General features: G+C 47.1%; 2 protein-coding genes across 3 annotated transcripts in view; one reads left to right on the top strand and one right to left on the bottom strand.

The window, feature by feature from the left end:
- LOC137780883 (teashirt homolog 1-like) overlaps positions 1–16,869 on the bottom strand; it is a 37,646-nt gene extending 20,777 nt beyond the window's left edge. The window contains exons 1-2 of one of the 2 annotated variants that reach the window (XM_068569223.1): positions 16,687–16,869; positions 13,810–14,446 (exon numbers count right to left, since the gene is read on the bottom strand). In XM_068569223.1, coding sequence (XP_068425324.1) covers positions 13,810–13,849 — 40 coding nt within the window. In that variant the 5' untranslated portion in view covers positions 13,850–14,446; positions 16,687–16,869. Of the gene's footprint in view, positions 1–13,809; positions 14,447–14,677; positions 15,177–16,686 lie in introns of those variants that run through there. The other variant, XM_068569222.1, reaches the window with a different exon arrangement.
- LOC137780884 (prostaglandin reductase 3-like) lies at positions 16,088–19,964 on the top strand. Its single transcript, XM_068569224.1, has 2 exons — positions 16,088–16,472; positions 18,865–19,964. The coding sequence occupies exons 1-2, from the start codon at positions 16,198–16,200 to the stop codon at positions 19,790–19,792; spliced, it is 1,203 nt and encodes a 400-aa protein (XP_068425325.1). The 5' UTR covers positions 16,088–16,197; the 3' UTR covers positions 19,793–19,964.
- The last annotated feature ends 6,411 nt before the right edge of the window (positions 19,965–26,375 follow it).

Genomic DNA, 26,375 nt, shown 5'->3' with positions numbered 1-26,375 from the left:
TTACATGACCTCTTCTAATTTTGTCGCACTTGCTCTTGAGTAAAGCGGTACAAATTTAGACGTCGCCACGAGGCAGAGAAAAATGGCGACAAGGCCTTCTTTACTGCCACAAAAAAAAACGGCCAGGAGGCAGATTACAGGGTTCTTAATGTCTAATCTGGCCACCGGTGGAGGAAGGGAAGGGCACCCAGGTGAGATAGTTTATTGATTCTGCAAGTGGTTGGGATGGAGCTAACCCGAGCAGGGGCTGATGATGAGGGCGCATGAGGGGGTTCGGATGAAAGGTGAGCCGATGATGGATGAGAGGAAGCTGGAAATGGAGTGCGTGCGCCGGCGTAAGACATTCAAACTAAAAGTTGTCGGTGGGCATGCCGCGACTGGACTGACACAGCTTGCCATTGTAACTGACACGTCGGTTACAACAGGCGCTCCTATGTACAAGCTGCTCTGCAACATAATGCGTTCTTAAACGGGCCCCGAGCGCTCAGTGCCGCGACCCCGCGGACCTCCGACTGGGGCCCGACCAGCCGGGAAAGCTGTAATCTCTCTGTCAAACAACTCTTCAGTAGCAGGTATGGACCGTGTGTGTGTGTGTGTGTGTGTGTGTGTGTGTGTGTGTGTGTGTGTGTGTGTGTGTGTGTGTGTATAAATGTTTCCAGGTAACTAGGAGTTCAAATGTATATAACTGACAGCAAACTAAGTACAGAATGATAGGAGGAGTGCTAGCAACTATACTTTACAATACATTAATAATAACCAGAGCAAGACAACCTATTACCTGAGAGGAGCTCGGCACACACACACACACACACACACACACACACACACACACCAATTTACTAATCCAAGTGGCAAGGAAAAGGTACCAAAACGTTGGTGCTAAAGTAATATTTGTACCGTCATTCGCTGATGAATTCATGAATGACTGTCGAAAGACATTCTGTGTAGGCTGTTGAACTGTTAGCTTGAAGTGATTTAACTGCTTTCTTAATGTGATTTATTCTTTCAGATTTTCTTTAAAACTCATACTGACTTTGGCTTTCATGTATAGCAAGTGCCTGCATTCAGTAGAGCAACCCCACATACACAAAAACACACACACACACACACACACACGGCGGCTGTGTGTGAGTACAGGGAAGACAGAAAACATTACAGAGTCCTTTTTTTTGGCACCAGGCAAAGTGAGCGGGGAGGGTGGAGGTGGTCGGAGGGGCAGGGGTGGGGGGGGGGAGGAGAGAAAACGAGGAGGAGAGTGAGCGGCGGGGGCGGGCGGAGGGAGTAGAGATGAGGGAGGGAGGGAGGGAAGGAAAGGAGGGAGGGTTGAGCGTTGGAATGAACTCTCTCAGGCTTTGTGGTGCACGTTTCCCAAGGCCCCCGCCTGGCCCCTTTGATAAATGACACATGTCATTCTGTCAGCTTGTGACACTGCAGCTGGGAGGCCCTGTGATGTATGGCTCTGCTGAAAAAGGAAATCAACTTTTTTCCCTTCTCTCTCTCTTTCTCTCTCTCCCCCACTTCTGTCTCCCTCTCTCTTCCCTTCTTTCTCCCTCCCTCCCTCCGTCGGCCCAGGCTGAGTGCATGGCCTTTTTATATGAGGATTTAGGTTTCCTCTGGTTCAGTGAGCGCCCACCTCCCTCCTCCACCCCCCTCCATACAGCGATAGGCAGGCATGCACGCAGCCAGGTTGCGGCTGGTTTGCTCTGCCGTACACACAGACACACACACACACACACACGCGCACACTCGCAGTGACGCAGCTATTATGATCGTGTACAAAGCCGTAACCCGAGGAAAAGGGGGCAACGCCACCTTGGAGGTGGATCCAGGATTTATGGCTAAAAGCCGAGGAAGTAAACAAAGTATGCACTTTTTAAAGTAGGCAGGGGGAGGTGTGTGTTAGGTGGAGAGGAGGCAGGGAGGGCAGCAAGATTCCGGTTGGGCAGGATGGCTGGTGTCTCCCACTGGGTCATCTGTCATCCATGTGTCTGACTGGAGGACAGGCGCACACACACGCACACACGCACACACACTCCCACAGGAACTGGGATGAACTAAGAAAAGTATGCCCCACACACACACACACACACTTACGCAGGCACACACTGTACAGATGCAGGCAGATAAATATTCACACTCGAAAAGAGATTTCAGAGCTAATACCCGCACTATCAATCTTCAAACGGCGAAGGAAAAAAAAAAGGGAAAACAAAGACGCAATGAGATTTCATTTCACAGGGCAAATGAATCTAGCCAATGAGCTGTTCCCGCGAGGCCTGCCCTAACCCTCCCTTCCTGGCAGATTAGCCTATCACGGCATCCCATTGACCCCTCCACTCCATGCGCCGCCCACGCAATGGGTGAGCCAGCATGAAGACGACCAATCTCTCTCTTTCCCTTTTTTTTTTCTCCCTTCGTCTGCATACACACTTTCTTGCTCACTCTCTAATCGTATCCTGGTTCTCTCACTTCCTCACTCGACCCTCTCTCTCTCTCTCTCTCTCTCTCTCTCTCCCGCTTTCCCTCTCTTTCTCTCTCTCCACACCCCTCCTCCCTCTCTCTCTCTCTCTCTCTCTCTCTACGGCTGACCTGTTATCAGCGCTCTAGAGATTTAACGGCCAAAAAAAACAGCCGAGCGTGAGTCAGGCGTGACGGAGGGACGTTTCCCAGTGTCGCCTCTCAATCTTTATGTGATCACGCACACAAACACACACACACACACACACACACACACACAATTCACTCACCACTACAAGACAAACACATTGATTTGGATTCAAGCAAATGTCCAAATATCCCCGCCGGCGGGTTGCTCAGTGCGGCCCGATAAAACCCCGATGAGCTTGATGTATGTGCTGGTATGAAATCACAGGAATGAGGAAGCGGATTCAGGCCATTCAGCCGCGCTGCACACACACTAATGAGTAAGAGTTCACGATGTGTTGCTATGGGGACCAGGGCTACTTTGACTAAAGGAGAGCAAAAGAGCGAGAGACACAGAAAGACACAGGGAGCGGAGGAAAAAAAAAAGAGGAAAATAGCATGAAAAGGAAGGAGAAGTTGGTGAGGATCCAAGAGACAAAGGAGGGAAAGACAGAGTACGGCCAGACATATTAAGACATGCGCTCACCGATGTGTGTCATGTGGTAAAAGATGACCCGGAGGTCTATTTTGTCACGTTGCGTTACGCGACACTGTCGAAGGTAAACCCTTTTAACTGTTTTCAACAGCGATGCAGCGTTCTGTTTGGATTCGACAACAAGGCGGCAATATTTTAGTGGTATTATTAATATCATCGCTATTATTATTGGCTTATTGGCTTAGAGCATTTTAGTATCATATAATTCTGGTTCAAACAGAAAATATTGGGAATTTTTGGTGGCGTGAAAATCGTCAAATTAATACCATGCAACATTATAAATAAAAGCTATTTGCACCTCCCAGCACCCAATCATTGATACCCGCTGTAACAGGCTGGCGGGTGTTGGAAGTGGCAGGAAGAGGAAGAGAAGAAACCAAAACACGCAAAGAGGGGCAGCAATGCAGACCGGACTGCGACCACCTGGGGGTCACGACCTGCCTTCGACCCCTTCAGATGTGCACTCTTGGCTGGTATACGGGCGGGGGGGTGGGAGGGGTGGGGGTGGGGCATGGGGGGAAGGGGGCGGGAAAACAAGGCTTCATTAGGAGTGAGTGATGAGCGGTGGCCATGTCTGACTGCAGGCTAGAGCCCCGATGCAGGACCGACACTGCATTTATAAATGCCAGGAGGCCTCCACAATGCTGTCAACAGCACCAGCGCAACAACTGTGTGTATGTGAGTGTGGTTGGAGGGAGGTGGTGGGGGGGGGGGGGGGGCACCCTTGGTATGAGCCCCCCCCCCTCTAACCCCACCCCTGTTAACAAGCTGCCTCTGTGACCCACAGGATATTGCTATACACATGTAGACAACAAACACATTGAGGACACACAGCGCGCGCCCGCTGCCGCTGGACGAGCATTCCCACCGCTAACGTCCGTCGACATGAACAGTGTCTCCACTGTAGCCATTTTGTTTTTTGTTTAGTCTCCCTCTTTGGTGTGAGCGGCTTGATTTTCTCTTTTAGTCACAGCTGGAGGAGAGGGAAGAACGAGGTACGATGGACGTGATATGACAAGAGGGGCAGTGTAGTGTGTGTGTGTGTGTGTGTGTGTGGAGGCAGGCTCCTGGGAGTGTGTGTGTGTTTGTATGTGTGTGTGTGTGTGTGTAAGAAGGCAGCAGTGTCGGACTCCAAGGTCAACCGATAAACACAACATTCACAAGTCGTGGAGGAGGAGGAGAAAGAGGAGGAGGAAGGTGGAGAACCACCACCCATTTACCCCAATTCCTCCGATCCTAGTCGAGCATTCGCCTCAATTAATCACTGGGATTGTTACACCATGGTAATACCAAAAACAATCTCCATGATCACACGCACAAACAAAATTTCAAATTGCTATCATCCATCTCACCTGCCCCCGTTAAAGGCACGGGGAGGGGAGGGGCCGCGGCGGATGGGTGAACCATTCATCGGCCTCCCCTCTCCCTCCCTCCGTCCTAAAGGCCCGGCCAGTGAAATGATGGTGAAAAATTAACGGCAGGCAGCCAAACAAGTAAAGGCGCCGGGGCGAGGGGATCAATGCGCGGCATCCGCGGCGGGAGCAGCTATGTAAAACACTTGCCTTAAGTCAGCCGCATCCGGTTAATATTTAATCCCTCCATCCATCTCCACAAAGAGCGTTTCCCTTTTAGCTTTAGCTGCCGTTTACTTTGATTACACACAACCGTTTGGGCTGGTGGGAGGGAGGAGGGCGGGTGGGGTGGGCGGGGGGGCGATAAGAGAGCATGGTGGGTGATTTGCATGTGGATGGAAAATATTCTCAGGTTTGATAATCGCTGCGAGCAGTCTGGTGCCAGTGTGAGACAGACGAGAGGAGCTAGGCCTGGAGAAAGAATTAAATAGAGAAAAGAGAGAGAGAGAGAGAGAGAGAGAGAGAGAGAGAGAGAGAGAGAGAGAGAGAGAGAGAGAGAGAGAGAGAGGTTGAGAAGTAAAAGAAACAGGAAAAAAAAAAAAAGGTGATGCAGAATGGAGCTCCGAAAAACAAACCGAGTTTCACTCCGAGGGGTTGCCTTATTTAAAACAAGAGAAATGCAAATAAAGCAGGAGTAGTGAAATAACACTGATATGATCTTCCCCGGTTGTTTTCTGTGGCAAATGATTTCTAGGGAGGAAATCCAAAACTGTAACTCCCAAGTGAACATGCAAATCCATCTGTGTATTCCTGGGGAGCCTTCTGCGCTCACTCTCATGTTGCTTTTTTCGCGTTGCTGTTTTTGCTTCCTCCTTCCTCCCGATTGAAGCTTCTCATGTTTATTCTGCACCGCCACAGAAAAACGGCATTTATTACAGAACCCGAGTAATGACTACACAGTGTCAACAGCGTAGCACATATCATAACTTTAAAATTCATAGAAACGCGTGCGCATGCGAGGGTAAATTATATGGTGCATAAGGAGAAATAAAGGTATGTAACACAGTCTTTACAGCGTGGCTCCCTCTTTATTACTCACACACACTTCGGCCGACTGAATCCTCGTCTCGCACACACACATGATGCTTTCTATTACGTTCTAATAATTAAAGGGAAATTAAACTGCATGCCACCGCGCTGATTTAAACCCCCGAAAAATTGAGAAAATATGTCAAATGGAGAACATACACGCATGAATTTCCTTCTGCTTTTTTTTCTTCTCCCCCCCCCCCTCGCTGTAAAGCCAGAAGCCCGCCGACCCCAAAATGTGTTTGTCAGCCAGCGGGTTTACTGGAAGGCAGCCTTCGAGATGGGCAATGGCAACTGTTCATTTTCTCACTCATTGACCTCAACTCCCCACTTTACAATGTGGAATAAAGCTGGCTCTGTATTAGCCAGCAGCGTGAGTAACAGAGGATCAAGGGAATCACAATTACTCTGCAGCCGCTGCTTCTCGCGAAAGGTGAACACACCACACACTGTGTACAAAAGCACCCGGACCGGGGACGCACCGAAGGGCCTTTTTAACCTGTAGAGAGCTCGATCCGAAATATTTAGAACTGAGGGAAGGGTCGGGCACCGGAGTTAAATCCGTATTTTCCAATGCGTGCGTCATCGGGTCTCTCTGGCAATGTTCAGTTACCTGACCGGGAGAGCCACAATCAAACAGCGGATGGCAGTCCGTCCGGCTACAAATGGACAGAGTCCAGCCGTCCACCTACGGACACACATGGCCATGATGTTAATACGCCGAGCTATTGATCAGCGAGCCTCGGCCGGCGTTTGAAAAAGGAGAAAAGAGAAGCGGCTGCAGGGCCTCTGACAACACTGGCAAGGGTAAAGTGTTATTTAGCTGGCACGCAGACAGCTGGACAAGGGGGTGGGAGGGTTTCGGGAGGGTGGGGAGGGGGGTGTATGGATGCAGGGACGCGTGTGTGAGCTGGGAGGGGCATTCGGCCGGCCGGGCAGTAATTCTTAATTGACACCTGTCAGCATAATGGCGACAGTCACAGCTGTTGCAGGAGAATTTGTCCATCGTCCCGTTCATCTGTCAGCTCTAATACCCGTCCTAACCCCCACCCCCTCGCCGCCAACACCATCTCGCTAGGTTGCCATCCATCCACCCACACGGACCCCCACCTTCCAACACCATCTTCATCGATGCTGCTGCTGGACTAAACATTGGTGCCCGCTGCCATCATCGAGCATCCCCTCATCCTCCATTGCCAAAGCCAAAACAGATCTATTTCATTACGTCGCAGCGCGCATTCAAACCATGTTGAAGTGATTAAGTGTTTGGCACACAGAAAAAGCAGCGAACAAAAAAAAAAAGAGGAAAAAAAGAATGCGCATTCTCTTTCAGCTTTTCATTTCCCCGGCGATCCCCACCCAACTTTGTCTGATGAGGAACAACCGACATGCGGAAAGAGAGGTTTAAAAAAAAGGAAAAAGCTTCTTTTTTTTTTCACCCCTGTTTTTCACTCCATTCCCCTCCTCTAGCACCGGCACCTCTCTCTCTTTTCTCTTTGCTATTTGAGTGGTGGGGAACGGGCATTTATCCAGAGGAGAGAGAAGAAGAAGTGAGACGAGAAACACGCTGGAGAGGGGGAAAGAGCAAGAAACGAGAGGAGAGATGAGAGGTACGCGAAAGAGACGGAGAGCGAGGGAGGTAAAGAAGCGTAGAGGAAGAGGAGACGGAGAAGAGGGAGGAGTGTGGGGTTGGGTGTCCCTGGATAGGGCTTTTGCTCTTGTGTAGTGGGCCCATCTCGTTTGTCTTGTTTGTTTGTTGGCATCAAAGAGCTGCCTCTCACTCCCCCTGCTAACTGATGTAATGAGTGGGTAAGCTACATGTTGTGTTTTTTTCCCGGCGCCGAGGAATTCAAATACTTATTAGACAAAATATTCCGTAATTGCTCATCTTTTATTGATAGAAGTAACATGTTAAATTTGGCTCTAGCAGACTTTCCCATAGCCTCTCGAGGAGGCACGGCGCTGATCAAGAGAGCAAATTTACCCTCGGCAAATGTATTACTTTACTTAAGAAAATTTGAGATGTCAATTTTTGCGCCTTAAATGTTGCTTGACTACTTCTCTTGAACGTTTCCCCTCTTATCTTCCTCATGTCTCAAATTATGTGCCAGAGAAATGAATTTAAAAAAAAAAGAAGAAAAAATACAACAAAAAACAACATATGAACAATTTTTCATTAATGAGCTCTTAAGCCTCACATCTCCAGTGTGGAGCCTTAACAAAATGTAATTACTCAGCACAACACACATATTACATAGTAATTAAGCACACTTAACAAAGAGCTGATAACCGCCCTTCATCAAAGCTTTGAGTCCAATCTCAATTACACGAAAGTAAAAAAAAAAAAAATAACAGTTTGTTATGCTGCCGGAACATTGAAAAATGAGAACAAAAATCTTTATTTGGGGAAATTGTTTTTCTATGGCAGTCAGGAGTAAGCTTGTCAGCCCGGTCCCAGAGGGCTGCTTTCTATCTGTTTCAGACTTGATTTTCTCAGACTTGGATTTCTTTTTTTTTTTCTCTTCTTTTTTTGGATCCCATGACTTGCTGCTGTTTTTATGTGCTGCAAGGCAGGCAACAAAGCACATCTGGCTGCTTTAATGATATGATTTCCCATCATACTAAGCCACCTCCATTATGACCTCCCACAGAGACATGCTGGCTGCACTTAAGCATTAGGTGTAGGTGTGTGTGTGTGTGTGTGTGTGTGTGTGTGTATCTGTCTGTCTGTCAGTCTGTCTGTCTGTGTTTAGGGTTGTCGGTGTGTGTGTGTGTGTGTGTGTGTGTGTGTGTGTGTGTGTGTATAAAGAGCAGCGAGGGCAAAACACTGCCAGTGATGGTAGCAGCGAGCCCTGAAGGCAGCTTTAGTGGAGAATGCCCCGGACACAATCAGAAAGAAAGAAAGAAAGAAAGAAAGAAAGAAAGGGAAAGAGACAAGGAGGGGTAATATTGTTATGCTGTGAAATATATCCTTATCCATGTGAACAGAAAAAGCTTAACGCATGGTGTTGAAACCCGGCTAATACCTTCCATTTCATTGTACTACTTATTGACTGATAATCAATCTTAAAATTAAAAAAAAGCTTCTCATGTTGATCTTAAAGCCGTTTTATAGATGTGAATGGAAGGATTTGGGATAATATAAAACGTAGCGGATGCAAGTAACTAAGAAACAAATAGCAGAAACACACACACACACACACACACAGGGGGACTTGTGGTGACTCGAGGCATTAGAAGAGCGAGCTGAGCATGTTTGACCTTTGACTGCCTCAAATCCCTGATGTAAATTTAACTAATAGTTTCAGAGGGTGGCGCGGGAGCAAAAGTGGCTATCGACGAGGTCGATCGATGCTACCTGCTAACGACACCACCGCTCCAATTAGCGTAACCTCTAGCCGAGTCCGACCGCTAAACACACACACACACACACACACACACACAGACACACACTAAAGGGAATGCCCAGGAAACCTATAGAGCATAACTGAAGGAGGGGTGGGGGTAAAAGTGTCCGCTGCGGATCAATATGTATTCCTGCTCTGTCTGGCGCCCCTGGTCCTTTGATTGGGAGCGGGGACGAGATATGACAGAGGTTGTTTTGGCGCTCCGAGAAGGGGATCTGAAGGCCGGCCCTGCTAAGGAGGATGACTAACGTGGCGCGCTTACCGTTACACTCGTTCAAGTTATTCATTCCAGGAAAACTAACACCGGTCAGTGCTAAGCTACAAACACACACACACACACACACACACATGCTCGCTTAGCCTCTGTCTCTACCCCCCAACCCCACTCTCTCTCTCCAACTATCTCTCTCACACACACATAAACACACACACTTTTTTTCACTGGGTTCTAACATAAACTTCTCATTTCTCAGAAGCTGTGGAGCCTTTAAGCCATCGGAAGTTAGAAGCCGCTCCAACTTTCAGGTCAAAGACACTAGTTCCTTTGCTGCAAATCAACTCTTTTTTTTTTCTTTTTTTTTTTTTATCAAAACAAGACTGTTCTAATTTGCAGGAAGGAGGGTGGTATTCAAATCTGGCAACAAGTAAAAAAAAAAAAAAAGAGAGAAACACACCTAGAGGCTATCCACTGCTGCACTCCTCAGGACGCTGGTGTACACAGAGGGGGAGGCGGGTACATAAATCTCAGCATACTGATTATTTTGAGGGTAGAATATCACATAACAGCATCGTCAAGTAAGAGCACAAAGGTCGCTGTGTAATCTTAGCCACCCCGGGCATGCAAAATCATTAATCCCTGGGCACTCTTGATTCTCCGGCTCGGAAATAAACTGCAGGCCTTCAGCGAGGCGGCTGCAGCACCGAGTTGGGAGGATGTGCAGCCAAAGTACGGCGAGACGGTGTTATGATGTGCTGGTGATTTACTAGCAGGGCTGCAACACATGCAAAAGTGTAAAAACTTCAACCTGAACGTCCACGTTGGTAAAAAACGGTCCCTGGGATTACTTTGGAGTGCTGATACATCAAGTGGTTAGAACAGGCCCGAGCCGTGTCATTAATAAGAAAATAAATAAATCTCTCGCAGTTGAAACATTTCCACCCTCGCATTCCAGCCGAAGAGAAGAAGAAAATATGTTTAACCAAAAAAAAAAAAAAAAAAAAGCACACGAGGAAAGTTGAAGAGGACGCACTGTTAGCTCGACGCCTAAAAACAAACAAACAAACAAACAAAACGCGGCTCTGTAATTGAAGGAATGGGAGAACAGGGGGAAAGGTTTGCGACGTGCTGTCGCTGGTCTGGCCGCACTATTACAAGGTTAGGAGAGTGGAGGGGTGAGGGCAGGGGGGAGGAAGAGGGGGGGGCTCACTGAGGTCATTAACTGGCATTGTCTCCTGACGTGATTAGTCAGGTAGCAAAGTCCATTTGTCACCTGCACAGGCAAATTGAGTTGGTGCTGCACTAGGGGCTATGGGGACTGTATAATATCAACTTGATTACATCAAGGCAGCTGCGGACTTGACACCTTACTGAATTTGTCAGCATTAATCGTTAGGGCCTGTCACAAATCCATCAGCTCCACAGATAATTAGGGCTCTCTCTAATGAAGCCAACGGGAAGCAACCTATCCCCCCCCCCTCACACACACACACACACACACACACACACACGCGCACACGCGCCGCGTCTTTTCTTATAATTAACCATCGTGCTCCACAGAAATAAGAGCGACTATCTTATCTGCTCTTCCTCCTCGTCTTCCTCCTGTAAGGCTATCTGAGCCTGCCTCGAATGAAAGACGACGTCACTCCGTTCTGTCTTTTTTATTGTCGCTGCCTTCCTTCCTGTCCAACTCCCCCCCGCCCCACCTCCCACCCTCCTCTCCTCCCCACACTATCCTCCCCCTTAAATCGAGTCGTTTAATGATGAGGTGAGGCTACAAGTGTAATAACACACACAGGAACATACATCTGTACACAATAAAATGCACACAGGAGAGAGGGAAATATATGTGGACTTTAAACTCACTCGCTCATGCAGGTTTCTAAGGTTTCTCTCTATCTCAGCTCCACTGCTCGGATATCTGAACATGGATTCTCAAATAAAAAATGAGAATGTGTTTTTATAAAGTAAAATGACAGCTACATATGTTTTGTAAAAAATAAATATTGAAAAAAATCCCTGTTTCTTGGCAATTTTCTGTGGAACTTAACAACACATACTTGAGAAAATTGTGTTTGAAAATTATTGTTTGATGAAATAAATTAAATGATGAGTCAAAATCTGAATCAGAAACACAAAATGAATCCTCTCAATGTGTAAATTTAGGGGGGAATAAAAAAGCAATAATCTAGTTGAGGCTACAAGACCATGAAAGACATTTAATTAATAGCTGCATACGTTATCGTAAAATAAAATGTGTACAACTGATAGTGAAACAAAAAAAAAATATTATATATATATATATATATATATATATATATATATATATATATATATATATATATATATATATATAAAATAGATCTACAATTATGACTTTCAACATCTGATGCTGGGGAAATATTTTACACCGGATTTGGCCTTGAAACAGTAAAATAGGCATTACATAATTAACAATATTCTCCCCAAAAAAAGTACAAGGCGAGAGAAGAAAAAAGAGAAACCTGTCGAGACAAGTCTGCTATTGTTTTAATTGTCTGAGCTCTGATTTTCAACCTCAGTCCCACTACGAGCAATTTTCCTCCCTCAGCAAGCAGCACAGAGAGGAAGCCACAGGTCAGTGCCAGCTCCCAGTGGAGCATCAGGCTCAGTGTGTGTGTGTGTGTGTGTGTGTGTGTGTGTGTGTGTGTGTGTGTGTGTGTGTGTGTGTGTGTGTTATTTGTTGCTACTGGGAGTGTGGGGCGTTATCTCTGACCGACTGTCATGTTCACAGGAGAATGGAAAACATGCCGTCTGCCAAACTGTGATTGACCATTACAACCTATGATGTGCATGGCACTCAGTGGTCTGATGGATCAATGGTGTGTGTGTGTGTGTGTGTGTGTGTGTGTGTGTGTGTGTGATGAGTAAAGGGAGGGATCAAAGCGATGTCATGTTTTCATGCGTCCATCTACATGCAGAAACCTAACAAGAGTTGCTCTGCTCCCACCACGGTCGACCTTTCCCCCCCCCCCACCCCCAAGTCGGCTATTTCGCCAAAAATAAAAACGCCACAAAAAGAAACTCACACACTCCGAAAAGTAAAGCAAAGGCTCCATATCTACGTCCTCTTTTTTTTTTTCCCGCACCGGAGGCCCGACATTGTATTGGAAAGCGCTTTGCTGGAAACGGGGAGCCGAGAAAGAAAGAAGTCGACAGCGAGCACCGGTTGAATGTTCTCCGTCTACACTCCTTCTCATCATCCTCATCATCCTCATCATCACCAGCAGCAGCAGCAGCAGCAGCAGCTCCCTGCTTAAGATGAGAAAACCTGCTGAGTTCAAAGTCTTTCGTCGGCTGGCCCTCCTGTTCGACCCGCTTTGCACCTCATATTTCAAAATCTCTTTAAAATTCTGTAACTGTCTTTTGTTCACTCCAGTTGTTAATGCCTAACTTCAAAGGCCCGGCCTCATTAGCACAGAGGTAGAAACCCCTGTCACTCATTTACATTTGTTTAAAGGCTGCAGGGAGACGAGAGGAGAAAGGGGGAGTCCAAATCCAAACCACTAGAAGTCAACCTTGTCGGTCCTCTGCCAAGACCTGGTTTTATCAGTTGGTCACACTGCAAACATTATACTCCCCTCCAGCAGTGGATATTGATTTCAATACTGGACTGATTCTTACTGTGAATGTGGGGGGGGATTTAAGAAACGTGCAGAAACCTCCACATGTATCTCCATGAAGAAAAAGGGGCAAACTCTAAAAAAAAAAACACCTGAGACATTTTCTTTTTTTTTTTAAGCTAAAAAAAGAAGCGTGTTTGGGTCGATTTTTTCCCCCCTGTGATCTATCCAATAAGCACACCGTCCTTACATCTGATTTTCGTACCTTCACTAAAAAATTAAACAAGGTGATTTTCCACCATAATGTGCAACTTTGGCTGCTTTTTCCGGTTTCCGGCAGAGACAACAAGAGGGTTGTGTGTGTACACGGAGACATGACTGAACCTACCAGAGGCATGCTTGTCTTCCTGGAAGGATTTATTGATGTTTATCAGGGATGAATAGATCAAAGACGGCCACGTGACAGGCGATCAATCACGCATCAAATCAAGGATGGCAATCCTCTAATAAAACAGAAAGAAAGAGGGGGGGGAAGACGGCTCTCACCAGTTGTCTCCCCCTTCTTTCCCAGTCAATTATTCATCATTACTCACTCTTGAACCTCAAAAGCTCCCTTTTATCCCCCATAACATGCCATTTAGTTTATCTCACCATTCTTGAGAGAACTTTCCAGGCAAAGGAGGATGAATACGTAAAAAAAAAAAAAAAAAAAAAAAACATTAACCAGCCCAGAGTGCCATTTGCGCCGATTTGCGCGTCCTTTTACGCAATTAAGTCACATTTTATAAAAACACAACCGTGGGGGTCAGGGGGTTACGTCGCGCGCTGCGTTATTCAACACAGCAAATAGAAATTCAAACATAAGGGAAATTAATCTCAGCATGCATGCGCAACCAAACAATGTGGCGTGGAAGGAGACATTTTCATTTGGCACACTTGTGAATAAGAAGGAGCTGGCTACTGTGGTGGGAAATGGTCGTTATGAAGGGGCGGGTTATACCTGCTGATCGCCGCGGATCTTGCTGCTTTCTCCTCGGCATAGTGACCGTCGCTCTCCACGGTGCTTCTCATGCAGGGATTACAAACAAATCAAGTCTGTCAGTTTTGGAAAATCATCCCGTTTCTCGGGGGAAGGTTGTTGTTTTTTTGATCTCGGAGCCGGGTGGAAAAAAATGTCTTCTTTTCTTTCAAACTGCTTGCTCTTTTTTTTTTTTTTTAGTTTTTTTTTTTTTGTTGGGGACTTAACAGCTTGTTCGGCTTCGAGAATAATAAGCAGAAAAAATTACGAAGGGATTCGGCCAGCTCCTGACACCTTCATGTCCATCAAAGATCATCTTCCGTCATGTCTCTCGTGGCACGGGTTGGAAAAAAAAAAGAAGAAAGCTGCAGCGAAAAAGCACCTTGAAACCCAAGTTTTCAGTTCACTCCCCCTGGAAGAAGAAAAAAAATCTCTCGCTAATCTCCAGTGCTGTTTGGAGGGGTGGGGGGCGATACTTTGCGGCGCCTTTTACGCACACCAAAACTAAAAAATAAATAAACTCTGGCGGTAACAAAACAAATACGTCCCGTGTGAGCGCAGCGCACAGCTCTGATAAGTAATGTATCCTTGCGTTTCCTTCTCTTCTTTTGCCAGAGACCTGAAAGAGAGAAAGGGGGAGAGAGAGAGGGGGGGGAGAGACAAAACAGGCATTAGATGGGTTAATGTCAGTCCCGTCACCACCACGCCACCTCAGCCCGGATCCAGCCTCACCAGTCCGGCGGAGACTTTTTTCCCCCTTCCCTCCTTTGCCTCTTTCCCTCCCATTGAAAATAAATAAATAAATAACAATAATTCTAAATGAGACGAGCAGGATTTCTCTATTACTTACGTTTTAGGAGTCGTGGAAATAATTCCCACCGCTCATCTCATCGCATCTTAGACAGAATCGCTTTTCTTTTTTTTTTTTTTTGTGGAGGGGTGGCTGATGCGGTGGAGAGGATATCACTTGAGAGAGAGAGGGAGAGAGAGAGAGGGGAAACAAACAAGACGCAGGCGCATCCAAGCTTCGCCAACAGCAGATCAGATCGACATGGACTAAAATATTTGTCTCTTAAAAGAGCAACAAAAAAAAAAGAGCGAGGAGGAGGTAGTGGTGGTGGTGGAGGTGGTGGAGGTGTGGGGGGGGGGACTCCAGTCAGTGATCCGAGGTCTCCCGAAAAGAAATAAGGAAAAAAATGGAAACGCGGTGGATCCAGAAGCTGTTTCAGACAGTCTCAACTGATAGACAGACGCATCGAGTGGCTTTTCCTGCTACATTTTTACTCCTCCCCTCTCCACAAGCGTCACCCCTGACAGAGGAGCCTACCTGTCAATCTTTTTAATTGTCTTGTTTTCCCCTCTCCCTCTCTCTCTCTCTCTGGCGCTCTCTTTCTCTTTCTCTCTCTCTCTCTTTGCTTTAAAAAAAAAAAACTCCGACAAAGGAACAGATCTTTCCGGAACTTATCAGGGGGGGGGGCTGTAAACTAAAACCAAACTTAGAGAAACAAGCATCGCAAACCACAACAAGTAGTCCGCCAACTACGAGGCTGTTGCGACTAAAATGTCAGTATTATTAAGGCACCGACACGAGTCAGTGGCTGGGTGGGTGTTTGGGCTCAACGCTCAGGGAGTTGCTTTCAATGGACTAAACGCTTCCACTGAATGACGGACGCCACTAGCTGGCCACGCACCCGCCGTGAAACGTACCGGGCGGAGGGAAATGCACACAGCAGCCTCCCGGACCGCCCGTACAGGCTTTGGTTACAGGTGTACATGTGGGCACAAACACGTTTCGGCAGCCCCCCCATCCGAATATATATATATACATATGTGTGTGTGTTTTAAATGAAATACACGGGACCGCCGCTGCACAGCCCGCCGTGTTACGCGTGGTTCGTGGATGTTTGCGGGGGTCGGTGTCGGTTTTCTCGGTGTAGGGGTGACACGCTCGGGAGACGAGGATTGATTTGTTTCACCTTACTAGGAAGTGAGCGCTGGTGTCCGGGAAGGGGCGGGACTCCGACAACAAGTCTGCGGCGCCGCCGCTGCGCTTCACCTTCGCAGGCTGCGCCGGGGCGACGCTTTTCAACCGAAATACGAGATTTCACGAAGCGCCGCGGCTTCTTTTTCTGTCTTTGAAAGCTCGTTTTTTTTGTTGTTGTTGTTGTTGTTGTAGCACGTTTCAGTCCGGTCCCCGGCCTGCACGCGGAGGAGGAGGAGGGGGTGGGGGGAGAAGTAGGGTGGGTGGGGGTGGGAGAGAAAGAGAGCGAGACAAGCCCACAGCGCAGGCTAATGGCAGCCGGGGCTTATTGCCGCCACGAAACGTCGCCGACGTCAAGTTGCCCGTGAACTTTGTCACACCGCGTCGCCATGTCCCGCTCGCTGCTGGCGAGCAACGGCCGCGGAGCGATATCGGTGATCCGCGGAAGAACCGACGCACTTTCAGGAGTTCACCCGGTCGCGCGGCGCTTCATCATAGACATGTCCTACTCGGCGCACTTCATGGATTTCAAAGGCTCCTCCATACCGAGCAGCATGAGAAAGCTGGTCGTGAGCAAGCTCAGTCCCAATTTCAGGGAGGCCGTGTCGGCGCGAACCGTCGCGGTTCCGACCCCCGGGGACGCGGACTTGCTCGTCAGAAATCGGTAAGTTGTTGTTTATGCGAGGCGGGCAGAGGAGCGACGTTAAGTGTTTTCTCTCTCTCTCTCTTTTCTCTCTCTCTTTCTCCCTCTCTCGCTCCCTCGGAATAGCAGTAGGTGACCCGCAACGTGTCACGGGTCTATTAGGGGGGATCAGCGCTTGATGTCGATCCATCACAGTCGGCTGATGGTGAGAAGTTGTACAAAAGGCTCCGCTTACCTTGGTTCACCCATGTCCAGCACCTGCGATCACCATCACCATCACCATCATCTTCATCATCATCACGAGAGGGCAAAAAAATAAGACGTGAGGGATAAAGCGCTGTACTGTATTTCCAAGTTCCGCCCCTCTCTGCATTTGTCTATCAATCCATCTCGGCATCTCTCTCTCTCTACTACACATCCCCCCTCTCTCTCGCTCTCTCTCTCTCTCTCTCCTCCTGTCTCACTACGTCACCAGAAAACAGAAACTCATTTAGGGAGGGTGGTGTGTGTGTGTGTATGTGTGTGTGTGTGTCTGTAGGGGGGGTTCAGACTGGCAGATGATGGAGAAGGAGATGCAGTGTTACATGGTGCGGGAATTGCAGCATCATTTCTCTGATTGGCAGCAGCAGCAGAACCCAGCGGTGTGTCCCGGCTGCAGGGAGAAGTGAACCCACCTGAGGTCCGTTTCAATGCCTCCTTGGAGCCTGACAGCAGTGGTGACTGTTACATAAATAGTATTTAAGTAGACTAGCTGGTGTCAGGTGGAAAAGGCATACGTTAATGTTTTTTTGTGTGTAGAAAACAAGCAGCATTTCTGGTTCACTTTACTGATTCCAGCCGGAGGTGATACCTTCTCCTAATTTTGATTTACGACTACATTACCGGCTGTTTGTATGCCTAATCTGATCTTAAATTTTGTAAACAAATGCCCCTCAGGGTTTATTGTGATATTTACTGGCAATGAAATATATACATAATTAGTTTCTTATCACCTTGTAGGTCGGAGATCGGTTTGTGTGTGAGCTGAGGCCTTTGACCGTTATTGTCTGTGATACTGAGGCATTCACAGTCATGGGAGCAGTGGAGATGATTTAACCAACAGAAAATGCATATTAATCTGTTTGTGGACGTGCAAATTGAGAACCATGTATCCCGTACAGCACCGCCGCAGTCTTCAGAAATACTGCATGTGAAAGTGTTGAATGACGAATATCGTCGTGAGAAATCAATCAATGAAACGATCACGACCGCAGTGATTAAGTCACGAGTAAGAAATGGAACTTCACCGATTACAACATTGAAGTACTCTTTGCAACATACAGGAAATCCTCAAGTACGGACCTCCACTCTTCCGTGTGTGTGTGTGTGTGTGTGTGTGTGTGTGTGCTTTGGGAGTGAAACTTAAATGTAAGAGAGAGGCCTCATCAGATTATATGGCTTTTTTGTGACGTGGTTTTCACGTTTTTCATTTTAATTATTTGTTTTATATGGAAACAAATCCTTTCCAGAAATGTTGTTGGCAGTTTTAGCTCGACATCTAAAATACAGGACATGAAACCTCAACATTTCATTTAGTTTATTTTTCCAAAGTGCAGCATGTGAGTGTCAATAACACATCATTAATCTTTAAGTTTGCTGTACTTTGTCTCATTTTGTCGTCGTCACTCCATACAAAAGGGTTTTTTCAGAAGTTTATGTGGGAGACTTTATTTCCACAAATATCCTTTTATTTGAATGTGTTTAAACTCAGTATTTTAAATTAGACCTGTGTACATTGAAATATTTGTACCTTTTTGATGATGGCACATTTCCCTGAGCGAGAAACCGATACAAAAGATGTAACGTAGTCAAATCAAGGTGTCTTATGTCCCTGTGACCCATCTATAAACCACAGAAGCATTATCCGCGAGCTCAAAGTACACGTGTGACATGCACAGTAATGAGGCACAGCATGCGTGCCGCTCTAAAAGACGGTAAATGATTTATTTATACATTCCTTTCTCACATATTTGTTTCCAACATGTTTCCAAAGTAAGATGAAAACAGCCGTCTCCGTGTTGAGGCAAGAAGCGACTATCTAAGATTTAAAAAAGTGCAGTTTGTTGTGGGTGTCTCTGAAGACAATGAATCATGACATCATGCGATGTGTTTTGTGATACAAGCCTTTCCCTGTCAGCGCAGGGCCGTTCTCTTCCAGAGAAAAGGGAATCATTGCCAAAACAAACCAGAGTGTTTGTGCCCTGTGCAGACATGTCTGGAGAAAGAAGCTGAAGTCTTGACCTTCAGACAGAATTCAGGGGGGAAAGCGCACTAATGACCACATTGAATGTTACGTACATATGCGTTTTGTTCGCTACTACGTCGGCAAACTTTCATTTTCTTTAACCCACGGTTATTACTGTGTGTATCCCAGTTTTGCAGGAATCAACGCCTCTGACATCAATTACTCGGCGGGCCGCTACGACCCCTCGGTGAAGCCCCCCTTCGACGCCGGCTTCGAGGGCATCGGCGAGGTCGTCGGCCTCGGCCTCAGCGCCAGCTCCCGCTACACCGTCGGGGACACCGTGGCCTACTTTGGCAGCGGAGCGTTCGCCGAGTACACGGTGGTGCCGGCCAAGGAGAGCGTGCCGGTCCCCGCCGTGAAGCCGGAGTTCCTCACCCTGCTGGTCAGCGGCGCCACGGCCTACATCGCCCTGAAACGTCTGGGCGACCTGGCCAAAGGTGAGACGGTCCTGGTCACGGCGGCGGCGGGGGGCACGGGACAGTTCGCCGTGCAGTTCGCCAAACGGGCCGGCTGTCACGTGATCGGGACCTGTTCGTCCGACGAGAAGGCCGGCTTCCTGAAATCCATCGGCTGCGACAGGCCCATCAACTACACCACCGAGGACCTGGCGAAGACGCTGAGGAGCGAGTACCCGCGCGGCGTAGACGTGGTCTACGAGTCCGTCGGAGGCAGCGTCTTCGAAGTCGCGTTGAAGAGTTTGGCCAACAAGGGTCGGCTGATCGTCATCGGCTTCATCTCGGGGTACCAGACGGCATCGGGGATCCCAGCTCTCAGCGGGGCGACGCTGCCGGCCAAGCTGCTGCAGAAGTCGGCAAGCATCCGGGGTTTCTTCCTGCCCCACTTTGTCAGCGACTATAAGGAGGCTCTGGGTAGCATGATGCAGATGATGGCCAAGGGGAAGCTGGTGTGTGAGGTGGATTGTGGGGATTTGGCACAGGAGGGGAGGTTTGTAGGCTTGGAGTCCGTCTTCCGGGCGGTGGACTACATGTATGCCGGGAAAAACCTGGGCAAGGTGGTGGTGGAAGTGGCACCGATCCCTGTTAGCAATAAGCTGTGATTTAGCTAGAATCAAATGATTGAATTTAAAGGATTGAAGGAGAAATAAAAGATAACTACAGGGCTTTAACATTTTTTTTAATATATTAATTTCTTTATTTTTGTACTATGATTGATGTAACTCTAAATACACCTACACAATGCTTTCACAAATAAACAAAATGAGCAACTTTTATTTTCTCCTGTTCTGGGTTTGGAAACAAAGCCGTTTGTTCCAAGACTTAAATTAGTCTTAAAGAAATCTGAAAATGTACTAATGACATGCATTGATGATCGTATTGCACAAATATCCTGATAAAAAAAAAAAAATTCAACACAGTACACTGGGCCGGAAAATATTTTTTACAGTGTTTCTTAAATTGCGCGCACACCGTCTGGTACGAGTCCACCTCCAAAATTAATTTAGACCAGCTGCCATAATGGGCTTGCTTTTAGCACTCTCAGGCACTTTATCTACCATAAATGTTTTATGATAGACTTCATTGTTTTTCTAATAGGGGCTTACATTGGTGTGTGCTTGTCAAGAGTGAGTGCTGCTCCAGGTGTGCTTGGTATTTCATCGCCTGTTTGTGGCTGACAGAAACGGAATTCACACAATCAATCTTTTCATTCACATGTCCCGAAGCTGCACATAATAAAAAAAAATAAAAAAAAGTTCCGCTCACCAGAAGTTGCACTAGAAAATACCATTAGGTTTCCACACCGCGAGGGAAGAAAACCCCTGTTTAGTGAATGCATTGTGAAATACCCTTTGACATTTTTTATTTTTTTCCATTTCCATTTATATTTGTCTTTGTATTTAATTTAGTTTTGGATACGAGAAACAAAGCAGCGCGACGTACGCTCGGACGTTTAGCCACATGATGGATCATTTCTACATAAAAGCCAAAGATTATCGTCATGTAACAAAAGACTCAGGGAGGAAAAAAAAACACAGCGTTACCTACAACAGTAAAAACCTCAATAGGTGAAAGGTTTTCAAGATTCCTTCAAAAGAAGGTGCCGCATGATGAAGCGGTCCATGTTGTGTGAATGTGCTGAACGTAGCCGAAAACAAACACCTGTTCCTACCTGGCAGCGAGGGCTGCAGTGTTCATGCACTGTGAACATGTTATTTCCTCATCCAGGTGGCCACTCGAAAATATAACCCAGTGTGAAATGCGTTACAGGTGTGACCCCAGCATGCAAAGCTGCTACCTTCAACAGACGGCAGGAAAAGCGGAGAGGCCGCGAGCCGGTTTGCCTCCACAGTGCAGGAAGTCCACGAAGACCCCGACTCCAGGGACGACTGATGTTTAGGTCGAGAGATTTTTCACATGCACGCTGAGGTTTACAAAATATATGTAGGGGTTGTTTTACAAATAAAACAAGTTTTGAGATATTAACCACCCGCTCTAAAAATATAAAATATAAAAATAACATTTACCTGATTATACCTGAATCACAACAACATGGAAAGGATCCATTTGGAGCTCGGGACATTCGTTCTTCTCACTTTGCAATATATTTAATTGAATTTTACCTTCAAATCTCTCCTGCTCGCAATCACAAAATGTGTGTTCATAAGTATGGTTTTGTTCAAATTACCAATAGTCCTTGTTGTCCATCATTAGACCGACGAAACACGTAACTGGACCCTCCGAGGTCTCGTCTTTCTTTAGTTATGTCTCCTCTTGGCTCAGTCTCATCAAAAGCTACAATATTAAAAAGTGACCTCACTCAGAGGTTTTGTAAATTTTTAGCACATAACCACGACCTTTAGCCCAACGCGCGATATTTAAAATGCACGCCTGCAGATGATTTTCAGTCGGAGCGACTTGGTGTGAATCTAATGAATATCACAATCAAGGTGGAAATGAAGCTAACATTGTGTTTTGTCTCGCCGGCAGAAGAAACGCCAAATCGTTAAAATCAGCGCACGCACCCTTCTGGTTACGCCACCGCTCGGTCGGGCGTAATGCGCGAGTGACGACGGCGTGCTGGAGCACGGTGTGTGTGTGTGTGTGTGTGTGTGTGTGTGTGTGTGTGTGTGTGTTGCGCAACCAAGGAAGAGGCCAGGTTTAGCGTCGCTTCAATTTCACAGGAGAGGCCTCGTCTCGGCGTCCTCCAGGGCCTACCTGTACCGCCGCTGATTAGTGAGCAGTCACAGCCCCAATTAGAGAACACGGGAACCTGGAGAGACGACACTCTTTATTTAATTGGATTGTGTTGAAGTCGAAAGAGACGCTCACTGGCCACGTATGGAAGCGACTGCGCGGCGCAAACGAGACGTTCAAGATGGAGACGGCCTCCCGGAGAAGCGTTCACCGACTTTGCGGGGAAACTTTGGAGGGAGGAAAAAAATGTCTTTTGAGGAATTATGCTAAGCGTCCTCTCGTTTTAGTCAAGGGGTCCTGTCGTAATCCTCGGGATGGAAGGAATAGAGGGTGCACTAAACTTACCCTTTTTAACTGGTGTAAATGATTAGGAGTGGGGAAAATTGTGGATGTGCATTATGTATTTTTTTGTGATTGGCTGTTAAAGTCAGTGCAACTTTATAATTGGCAACGGATCCGTGATAGTTGTTTGAGAGTTGCCGATATTGTTTAAAGTGAGCCCACGCCACTTTTCAAGGAAGAAAGAACAAATTCGTCCTCACACACAAACGCAAAGTTGAATATGAATTAAATCATACCCTTCGCGTCGACGCACTCGGGGGATTTGCCGGCTAATGTTAGCAAACTAAAGACGCGTGTTGTTGTCGACGTGACTTTGCAGAGTGAGTGTGACTCCGTGACTCCTCTATTTGTGTCACGGTTGCACTGTTTTTAGCATTTGTCATTGCGCCGTAATTGTCACTGGCTCAGGTCCTGCTTTAAAATTTAAATGTCAACCTTTTTCTTTTCTTTTTCCACTACACATGTTTTTTAAAGTTTAAAAAAAAAAAAAAAAAAATCACAACTTTTCATCGCTTCCGATCCATTTGACTATTCAATCCGAGTCCGGGACAAGGAGCTGGGTTTCGTCGTTGTACGTTGACATTCAAGGGAAGCGTGACTCTCAAAGGTCTCTCTGTCTTCTCTTTTTTTGCTTAAACCCTCTCTTTCCACAGTTTCCCATCGCCGGAACATGTGGCACATAACAAAGACATCACCCTCATACTGCGGGATGGTAGTCTACCTCCGGGCGCCTGAGGGACGCTGGCTGGCTGCTTGGCGCTGCCAGGATCCAGACAGTCCAGTTCCTTTCTGTGCGAGTCAGTCAGACCCCCTCAACTCCCCAACTCCCCGAGCCCCCGTCACTCCTACCTCCGCCTAATTACCAAACCTAAAACCCCACTCCACTAATTAGCCACAGCAGACCCAGGAACTGTGAGTAAAGGTAAAGAGATGGCTTCATTCAGTAGTGTGTGTGTGTGTGTGTGTGTGTGTGTGTGTTTTAAAGACGGAGACAAGAAGAAAGGGAAATGGAATATTCAAACCTCTTTTAGCGAACACATCTCTACAGCCAATTAAAGTCATTTATTAAACTGTTTGCGAAACCTGAGCTGTGCATGACAGAATGATAGGGGAATGTGTTTGTTTGTGGCTGTGCATGTGTTTCTGGATATGTCCGTGTGCGCGGGGGTTGCGCGAACGCACACACACACACACACACACACACACACACACGTCCACATGTGTCTCAGTATGGCTGGCAATCTGTCGGCGTTTCTGTCTATCAGCGGCGCGAGCGCTCAGTGGGACATAAATTACAATATGCAGCTGAGCCACTTGTGTAAGTCTCAATGAAGGGGAGGAATAACTTTCTTAATCAAGTTCCCCTGATTAATTGTAATAAAGGTGTCATCCGTAAATGTGTCCTCCTGATTGAGTAATTCGGGGCCGGAGACAGTAAGCACATCCCTGGTGATTGGGGGGTTGGACGGAGTGGGGGAGGAAGGTGTGTGGAGGACATACTGAGACACAAATAGCTCCTGGGCACACTGGCAGCCTTCGCACAACTGACAGTTATGAAATACAATTATCAGTGTGATCTGCTTTAGAATTCATCAGCGGCTTCACTGGCCAGTGAAGACGTTCATAGAGAGACGGAGACGGAGGGAGGGAGGGAGGGGGGACGCAGGGGGAGAGAAGGCCTCGCTGATTAAATGGGATTTTTATTTAGTCCAGCAGATTGTTCACATTATGTTACACTATTGTGAGGAGATTATCTTTTCTGTTGTTGTCCGCTGCTAGAACCACCTGTGCTGTCTCACCTCACCGCCGTCCACACCAGCAGGTTGATCTTTGAGCTTTATTGAAGTGACTCAGACGGCACTGAAGCACATGTATGTTAAGAGACAGGCTGAATTCAGTTGAAACCTGACTTCAAGGTCAACGCGTTTGACATTGTTTGGATATCAAATAATCCATTTTACAATCGAGGGTAAAGATTAGAGAAAAGTAGGTGGGGGGGGGGGAATTTGAATTTGGCCGTTTTTTGCCAATAATCTCACAATTCCTCAGATGTTTCTGAGTGAGGTTTTGATGTGGGATTATATGTTGCGGTTGTTTAGCGTTTGCATCCATGTAAAAAAAAAGAAGGAAAATATTAATTTAGATGCTAATATAACAATGTTTAAATGATTTTAACCGAGACGTCTGGACACCTTTTGACCCGCAGGGCACAGAAACTCTAGAAAACCTTCAGCTATGTGGATCAAACCGTTGTAACTGTCGATATGTGGCCAAATCCAAGAGCAACCCGAACATGCGCGCCGATTTAAAAGCATGATTTGACAGCATGCAAAAAAAAAAAAAAAGAAACCCTATTGAACAGTTTATGTTTACCGCTATCAACACAGTATAATAAAACTTTGCTCTGGCTCGCTGCACTGCCTGCAAACGTATTGAATAAAAGATCAAAACAAGCACTACCATTTCTATTTGACAGATAAAATCTCACTCGACAACATTCATCATCTCGTTCTACCTACATTAACCCTTTAGGGCACCTTCTGTAGCCTCTGGAGGGGAGCGAGGGTCCCTCACTGTGTCTGTTCAGATGTAGATATATATTCAGGTGAAAGGCAAGGGCACTATTCACTACCTCAGGATTAATGACAACATCATCGCCATTGCCATGCTGACCAGCCCCATATTTCCATTGGCTGGATAAAGAGGAGACGGCGGCGGGAGGAAAGGGAGGGCGGGGGAGATATGAGCATCCTGTCGGCAGGATGACGGACAGGTCCTCAGTCCAGCTCCCCCAGGTCCCTCCCCTGTCCTTATTTTTTACTGGCCTGAGCTGGCTAGCGAGGCAGCGTCTCTGCGGCCAAGGACACAGGGGTGTCAGCGATGCGTCTGGGTAACATCGTTCATCAGGCCGCATCGGTAATGGGTAGCTCTCTGTGACAGTGGTCATCAGGACACAAAAGCAAAAGGGCCCATAAACATCACATGACAGATGGCGAGGAGGACAGCTTTGGACAGGGAGGGAGGGACGGAGAGCGAGCGATAAAGTGAGACGGGGGAGAGAGAGAGAGAGAGAGAGAGAGGGAGAAGGACGGAGGCGGAAGAGAGATCTCAGGCCGGATTGTTGAGTCTCGTGGAAAGTCTCGGCCGCCGGATGGTTTATGAATGCCCGTGTTCAATGTCAGCTGTGAGGGGAGACGCTGGAAATCACAGGGGAAATAGTTTGCGATTGATGTCCAACAAAAAGAACAAGTGGGCCGTGCGAAATAGTCCCGGTAAATCAGCAAATATGAGGAAAATTTACACCAAATATTTGGTCCTATAATTGCAGGAAAGACCTACTGCCTCTTGCCTCTCAGCTGCATGAACTAAGATACCCTTCAACCAGATATTGTGTCGAAAACCTGAAGAAAGGCTGTATAGGAATCTATTCCTCGATTGACTGAACTCACGCTCGTGTCTTTTTCCCAAGTCTGTTTGCCTTCGTGTCGGCAACAACTTTGGCAAATTAGTGCGGCGAAACCGTTTAACCTCCAGCACGGCACAACCGGTTAAACAGAAGGGCCGGTATGAAAGAGGTGTTTGCTCAAAGGCTTAACAAGGAGAGACAGTTTTGCTTGAAAAGAAAGGATAAGAGATTATTGAGGAGACATCTTCAGAGATTCGAGCCTGCAGCGCCGATACGTCAGAAGATCCCATCAAAAGGATGTTTGGCACAAGTCCGACTTTGAAGAGTTTGATAGATAAGCACGGAGGAGTTGGCCCGGGGAGGGGGAGGGGGAGGATTTAATCTTTATTTTAAAAAAAAATAATAATAAATCACAGTGCACACATTCTGAGGCGGTGGTGAAAGTGAAGGAATAATTACGCAGGTGATAGCAATGACAGAAAGCGAGAAACAGGTTGTGTGAAAATGAGGTGAGGAGGGGGTGTCGAGCTGTCACCAAAGTGACTGCGGCGCTCGCTGCAGGTCCCCGCAGAGGGGAGACGATTGTTGTGTTAGCAACACCTTTGTCACCTGAGCGTGCATACTCTGTTTCCACGTGTTTACAGGGAATTCAAGTCCCAAATGTTGAGGTACGGCCCTGGAAACGCAGAGGAAACGCGGCTCCCTGCCCTCCAAAGTGGGCGCCGCGGGCCGCGCGCTCT

The sequence above is a fragment of the Clinocottus analis genome, unplaced genomic scaffold (genome assembly GCF_023055335.1).
Source record: "Clinocottus analis isolate CAN_PGR_092001 unplaced genomic scaffold, fCliAna1.0.p SCAF_9, whole genome shotgun sequence".
Lineage (NCBI taxonomy): Eukaryota > Metazoa > Chordata > Actinopteri > Perciformes > Cottidae > Clinocottus > Clinocottus analis.
This window is presented reverse-complemented; position numbering and strand designations above follow the sequence as displayed.

Coding starts and splice junctions, on each gene's coding strand:
- LOC137780884 (XM_068569224.1), top strand. CDS start 16,198: ATGTCCCGCTCGCTGCTGGCGAGCAACGGCCGCGGAGCGATATCGGTG. Junction 16,473..18,864: donor GACTTGCTCGTCAGAAATCG/GTAAGTTGTTGT, acceptor TGTGTATCCCAG/TTTTGCAGGAATCAACGCCT.